The 7,375-nt window shown below is 47.1% G+C and overlaps 1 protein-coding gene across 3 annotated transcripts in view; it reads right to left on the bottom strand.

Annotated features, from left to right (window-relative positions):
• Positions 1–4,633: 4,633 nt before the first annotated feature.
• Positions 4,634–7,375, bottom strand: part of Dock8 (dedicator of cytokinesis 8) — a 191,425-nt gene continuing 188,683 nt past the window's right edge. For 2 of the 3 annotated variants that reach the window (XR_015636764.1, XM_087583984.1), the window contains 2 exons: positions 6,160–6,330; positions 4,641–5,761 (listed from right to left, as the gene is read on the bottom strand). Coding sequence is in view for 2 of the 3 variants with exons in the window: in XM_087583984.1 (XP_087440110.1) it covers positions 5,701–5,761; positions 6,160–6,330 (232 nt within the window). In the remaining variant the exon portion in view is untranslated. 3 annotated transcript variants of the gene reach the window in all.

Raw genomic sequence — 7,375 nt, 5'->3', positions numbered from 1 at the left:
CCTTCTTCCTTCTGCTCAGAGGGCCTTGTTAGCCTTTGCCAGTTTGTCAAAGCTGGCAAGGCAAGTGGGACAGGCTAAGCATTTGTTTTCTGGTAAGTCAGGCCTCTGTCCTGCTGGCACCTTTGGCCTCATTTTGATCCAGGTTACCAGCGGCACTGCATGCATTGTGTGTGCGTGTGGCATGTAAACTTTCTCTAGGTGTCTGTTTTTAGTAGAGTTAACCTTTCGTTTTGGGTAGCGCTTTTGAGTTTCCAAAACTGGTTCTCGTGCATTCATTAACTCACTGGATTTCCTCAGCTTAGACGGAGGGTTCCTCTTTAACAGTGAAAAATTTCCAAATTCCCTAAGCAAGTTGGTCAGCTTTGCAGGACTAGGGAACAGAAGAATAAGGAACCAGGCCTTCTGCTCCTCAGTGGGAAGACTTTCGGTGCTCAGGCAGACATTGTAATGTCTCACTAGTAACCCAAAGTTTGTTGGGTAAAGGGACAGTTTGTTATCTGTGGCGTCATCTCTTTGCAGAAAAGAGCTGGTAAGGGGCAGAGTTGAGGTAGCTGGTTTTTCCTCTGCATCTTTTAAGGTTGTAGCATTTGAAAATCACCCCCCCCACCCTTTGCTGCCAGTGTGTTCCCAAGGGGAACTTAGTAAAGGTGACAACCATTTACCTCTTAGGCTAACGTCACACACATCTTCCTCCAGGGCCGGAGAGATCGCTCCACTTAGGAGCCCTTTTTCTTGCACAGGACCTGAGTCCAGTTCCCAGAAACCACGTGGTAGCCCGCAGTTATGCATGACTCAAGTTCCGGGAAATCTAATGCCCTCTCTTGACCTCCACAGGTACCAGACGCACACGTGGAGAACACATACACGAAGGCAAAACACTCACTCACATAGAGTAAAATTTTCAAAAATAAAAAGTACTCCTCCAAGTAGGAATTGGGGTGGGGTCAGCAACATGCCGGAGAGTGATGCTCCCCAAACCTACTACAGAGCACTGAGGACTTGGGACAGGAAACAGTCGCTACCTGCATGGGTTTTCAACCAAGGCCAGGCTGCATTCCTCTGATAACTTCCGAACTAAGGATTTAATGACTACCCAATATTTTTAAATCAAGCTCTGAGAGTCTGGGTTGAAAGTGATTAAAAACAGGATGCTGGGATAGTTCAGAGAAAAGTGGTAAGAAAGGAAAAAAATGTTTCTCTTTTTCTTTTCCTCAAGACTCTCCGTGTAGCTCTCTGGCTGTCTTGGAGCTCACTCCGTAGACCAAGCTGGCCTCAAATTTAAGAGATCCGTCTGCCTCTGCCTCTGCCTCCCAAGTACTGGGATTAAAGGTGTTAGCATTTTTGTCTTAGTTCTGCCCCACAGTTACCTGGCAACAGCCAAGTATGCTGACTCACTACAAAAGGGGCTGCTTGCTCTCTCAGCTCTCTCTTGCTCTCTTGCCTTCCTGATCTTGCACTGTCCTCTCATCCCTTCTCCCTCTCTCCCCATTCCCCCCACTATGTGCTCAAGGCTGGCTTCTACCTCTCTCCCTCTCCCTGTCCCTCTCCCTCCCTCTGTCCCTCCCCCTGCCTTTCTTTGCCTCTATTACTTTCTCAACTCCCCTCCCCTAAATAAACTCTATTCTACACTATACCGTCCTGTGGCTGGTCCCTCAGGGGGAAGGGATGCCTCAGCGTGGTCCTGTGGAGGCACCCCCTTCCCCCATACCGGACTGCACCTCCATCAAATCAATTCTTTCTCTCTTTATCTTTTTATAAACACAGCATTTGGTGCCGAGAGTCTGATGGGCCACCACTGCCTGGCAGGAAAGGAAACCCCAATTCTCTTGCCTGGATAGGGAGGCATGGGGTAGGCTAGTAAATGGGAGGCTTTCTGGGGCCAATAGATGCTATTGCTTCTCCTCTCTTAGGCCCTTCATCCCAAAGCCACACAAAATGGAGTCTGGCAGCGATCAGCCCTTGAGCCATCTTATACATTATTCCAGTCTCCTCAAACATTTGCTGAGCGCTCACTGGGATCCGGACACTTAGGAATCCAGCGCTGAGCAAGCCCTGTGGTTTTCATGTTTGCTGTGTTCTCCTTACATCTTCCTTTCATCCCGTTTCCCCGTTACCCTGCTCTTCTCCCATTCCTGGCCCACCTCTAGTTCTCTAGTTCTCGTTTCTGATGATTTGCATCATTTTTTTTTTTTGGTTCTTTTTTTTTTTTTTTTCCGGAGCTGGGGACCGAACCCAGGGCCTTGCGCTTCCTAGGCAAGCGCTCTACCACTGAGCTAAATCCCCAACCCCAGCATCATTATTTTTAATGGCAACTCACTGCAATAGACGAGTTACTAATGCAGCAGCCGCTCCCATCTTTTAAGTCCCCACTCTTCTTTGGGACAGGGACCTCCAATCTTCATTCGTCAATATTGCACGACTCCTCTAGGGCCTGTCTTGCCAGGCCAGTGGTTGCACATGAACTCCATGGAAATGCTGGCCTCCTCCCCCTTCTGATTACATTTGCTTTGAAAAAGAAAGCCCTGTTAGAGATTCCTCTGACTTAACTACTTCCTCTTTTTTTCCCCTGGCTTCCTGATGACAACTGGGGATATCTGTGTTCTGATGGTATTGACCCCACTTCTAACTCGAAGAGAAGAAGCCATTTCGGTTAGTGTGAACTCAAGGAATCACACTGAGAATTCTGGGGCCTAGGGCTTCTCTTCTTTGCAGGGCTCGGTGACTTGAGGTTGTGAGGCTCAGGGCTTCATCATGATGAAACTCTTAGGGACCACTGTTGAAACCCCAAGGGTGATGCCAAGCAAGAGAAAAGAAATATGAACAATGAACCCAGGATGTGCTGTGGAGTCTGAACAAAAATGGGTCTGAATCGATCCGACTACTGAACCAGTGCATAGAACAAGCCAATAAACTCTTAATACCCAGTTTTGCTGTTGTTTGAGACAGGGTCTGACTATGTGGCTCTGGTTGGCTTGGAACTCACAGAGATCCATCTGCCTCTGCCTCCTAAGTGCTAGAATGAAAGGAGTGCTACACTATGCCCAGCTCTGAAATACATTTTTAAAATATATATATTGGAAATATTCTGTCCTTTTAAGAAAGGTTACCGAGGCAGACATATCTGTAGCCCAGGATTCCACTGGTGTTCTGCAATACCTGCCTCTTGTCCCCCAGTACTAACCAGGCTGTAGATATTCCTTGACGTTGGTCACCTTTGTATCCTGGGAGGGACTGGCCATCTTGAGCAGCAAGTATCTTTACTTCTTCCCTAGGCAGATGACAAATATGTGTACCGTTGTGATTTTTAAATATGTTTAACAAATTTTTTATGTTTAAAAACATTATTTGACATGGGGTGGGTGAGATGGCTCAGAGGTTAAGAGTATGCACTGTTCCTGCAGAAAACCTGGGGTTGTTTCCACCGGTGTTCACATGGAAACTCATTACCTCTTGGAACTCCAGCTCCAGGGGAACCTGATGCTTCTAACCCAAGCTCCCCATACTCAGGTGAACCTATGCTCCACTCACAGGTATACAACTGAAGACAAATATTAAAAAAACCTTTGCCATGCCCTGCTGAGGAGAGACGAACTGCTGAACTTGATTTGCTTTTAGAGACTAAAATATGGAGGAGCCAAGGGCATATGCCTTCATCATAAAAGACATTCCTGGTTTCGCCTTTCAGTTCACACATTCCTGAGGGAAATCAACTCTGTCAAAATGGTCAAGTCCCCAAGGAAAGGACCAGAGGAGTAAAACCAAGGTCACTCACCATAAGCAGCTTCAGCCTTCCAGAGCTACGAATGAGCCAGGAGGATGAGAGCTACCGTGACCAAATTCTTGAACACACCACAGGCAAAACCCCAAGACTGCTTAGGTTAACCAGAGTGCCCAGTTTGTGAGCTAGTTACTAATCCCAGTCAGGTACATGCAAGTGTTCACATTTACGTTCCTAGGTGTGGTGACACATGTCCCCTGAAGGAGGGAGAACAGAACAAATCAGGAGATTCTGCCTGAGTTTCTCTCTGGGGCAGTGGTTCTCAACCTGTGTGGGGGTCACATATCAGACATCCTGCATATCTGATGTTTAAAATTCATAACAGTAGTGAGACTATAGCTACTTAGTAGCCACAAGATGGCTGGGGGTCACCACAACAGGCGGAACTGTATTAAAGCGTCACAGCATTAAAAGAGTGAGAGTTGCTGTTCTAGCTTGCCCAAAACAAAAGGGCTTTCATGGACTGTCAGGATTCTTGTTTTCAGAAGGTAGCTTATTTGGGCCATGCCTAGGAATGGTTACAGTTCCTCTCTCCTAGCTCCGTTTGTTTAGAATTTATATTCAGATAAGGGCCAGCCAAGGTCTGTCTTTATGCTAGTTCAAGTAAGTACAGCCAGCAAACCACTTTTTTTTTTTTTTCAATGTCTTCCTTCAGAATAAGGTAACCCATGCTCGGTGGTTTGTGTGAGCATTTCAGAACTGACAACTGACAACTCTATGCTGACCAGAAGGGCTAGACGCTGCACTAGAAGCCACTCCGGAGGGCACTGCTTGACTAAGGCCATTCCTACCAGGGGCTCTGAAGCTTCACAACACTTTAAGTTGTCAGAGTCACAAACAGCAGTCCCACAGAGATGATTGATTGATTGATTGATTGATTGATTGATTTATTTATTTATTTATTTATGAGACTTGGTCTCACTGTGTCCATCTGGCTGTCCTGGAGCTCGCTCTGTCGACCAGGCTGGCCTCCGAGAGCTAGGACTAAAGGTGGGTGCCAGCTTCCCACTTGCTTGCCGTCTGTATTCCATCTTTAGTATTCGTTAAGGTCGTGAGTTGTATGAAAAAATATATAATTTAATTCTCAAACCATAGCTTTGTTTTTCTTTTTCCTAAAATACACTGTAAAAAGAATCAAAAGCATATATTTTGTAGCACACAGAGGACGAATGTTCTGGAGCGAAGGCAGAGTATTACCCTTGTATAAAAATCACCTATAAAAAAAAATAAAAAAAAATAAATCACCTTATCCCAGAGAAGAGAAAGGAGACAGTGAGAGCAAGCGTATAGGAAACCAGCAAAACGTTCTGGGAGAACTGCTCCCGCTCTGGGGAATGCGCTGTCAGCGCCGTGTGGCCGGGTGATCTGTACTGTCCTGTACAACTGTCCCCTGGATAAAGGTGGGCTCACTCAGCTTAACAGAAGCAACAACGCAGAGATAACTAGATGGCACTCAGTCCAGCAATGCAGGAGGGGCAAAAAGCAGCTTGTAGAGTGATCGATCCATCTATTCCCAGATTCCCAGCCAGCATGAGACCAGGCTTCCTGTAGGACTTCCTCTCACAGATGATTTGGAAAACGTTTCACTTCTCTGGAGTTTATCTTTTCTTCTCACTGAAGGGATGAGTGAAGCTCACTTGGAGTAGGCTGCAGGACAGTGGTCCACTCTTCCGTCCACGGTTTGAGTTTATTTTAGGAATTCAGATATAGGTCAGAAGACATCACTTCATGGGAGGACCATGACCGGCCACTCGGCAGAAACAGCTTAGGCCTTGTTTGTACAGCAGTATGAAAAATATTTTAATAAATACAAGTTTCCAGAGCACTGGCTGGACAGTCAGTCTTGGGTGGCTGCTGGGGACGTACCAGTGAGTCCTTCCAGGTAGTGGGGCCCCAGTCACTACAGGCAAAGGTGGCTTTTTTCAGCTGCCCTGTGACAACTGGGTTTCACATTTCCTGAAACTAGATCTGTGGAAAGAGTCCCTGAAATAAAGGAGAGAGAACAGAGGAGGATTGATCAGCCTTTAAAAGAGATAGTTGGGAGAAAATTATGAACCAAAAAGCTATTGGTCCTGGGAACTTAGTACATAAAAGAGTATCCGAGACCCATTCATATTGTTCAGCCCCTATCCCCTACACACTTACACACACCATTGGATGGACTTGGAGATTCACTGGCCCAAGGTCAATAATAAGGGGCTTGGAGAGGTCAGGGGAAGGTTTAGGCTGAATGCAAACCACAGACTGGCTGGAGGCCTGACTCCAGGTCCTCAGTCCGCATGGGCTTCCTGCTTTCTGCCAAGAACAGCTGAGCAAGCTGGATTTGGGGTGGCCCCATGATCTCTGAGTCCCAGAAAGAGGCTACACTGGCTCCTTCTTACCTCTTTTGACTGTCAACCCTGAATATGGGCTTGTAGAGCTCTGGGATTTTCCGCTCAATCATGGGCCTGAGGCTGTCCTTCAGCCTGTTGTAGTTCTTCTTGAGTTCCTGCTGGTACTCCCGCTGCTCTGCGGTAATGAGTCTCCTGTTCTTCTCTACGGCCTCACCGCATCTGAGGGAGAGAGAAGAAGTTGCATGTCCTCAGCGTTTGTATTTTAGCGGCTTGGAGAACAGTATCAGTAAGTCTGCTTCTTGAGGACCTCTGCCCTTGTCTAAATGTTTCCTTAAGGCACAGTGCTCAAGCATTGGCTATCCACTGATGGGTACTGTGTACCACGACTGCATCACGGGGCTCTGGAACTCATCCATAGACTAGTCCATGGATAGGGTCACAGTCTGATGGGCAACTGGGAAAAAACACTGGTAGCACCTCAGTGATGGGAGTGAGTCCTTGAAATGACCTTGGAGGTATATCTTGTCTGTAGCTTCATCATCCCTTTTCTTTTATATCCTGGCCACTGTGACATAACAAGCCTCCTCAAAAACATGCTCCCAACCACACTGTCCTGCCTTCCTGCAGGCCAAAGTAATGGACCCAATTGATCATAGACTGAAACCCCAGAAACTGTGAACCAAATAAATCTTTACTGCTGGCAAGTGTTTTTGGTCACCACGATGTCAAGTTGTGGAACCACAACCTCTAATATATGTGAGTATGTGTGTGTGTGGTATGTGTGCGGTGCATGTCAACATGTATGATATGCATATGCCTGTGCTAGCACTCACAGGTCAGAGGAGGACATGGGGTAGCTCCCTCTGTCACATCTGCCCTATCCCTTTGAGCAAGGTCTCCTGTTGAGCCTGTGGCTTACGATCTCTGCCGGGGCAGTCCAGCAGACCTTAGAGATACCAACCTTTCAGTCTCCCCTTATCCTCATTGCTGGGGTTACCAGAAGGTGTGGGACCTCGTGCTTGTTACAGGAGTGCTGGGATCTGAACTCAGGTCCTTACATCTGTGCAGCCAGTGCACATACCCGGTGAGCTATTAGTGCAGCCCCACTGAGAGTGTTTTCAACCCTGATGGCTTATCAGCTCCCCCACAGAGCTTTCAAGAAGCAGACTTTTAGGCCTTGCCTTAGAAGCCCGAGTCAGAACTGTGGGGTTCTACCTGAACCTCCAGCATTCAGCTTAGAGCCTTGAAGAAAGTTAACTTACTT

Source organism: Rattus norvegicus, chromosome 1 (genome assembly GCF_021556685.1).
Source record: "Rattus norvegicus strain SHRSP/BbbUtx chromosome 1, alternate assembly SHRSP_T2T, whole genome shotgun sequence".
In the NCBI taxonomy this organism is placed as follows: domain Eukaryota; kingdom Metazoa; phylum Chordata; class Mammalia; order Rodentia; family Muridae; genus Rattus; species Rattus norvegicus.
This window is presented reverse-complemented; position numbering and strand designations above follow the sequence as displayed.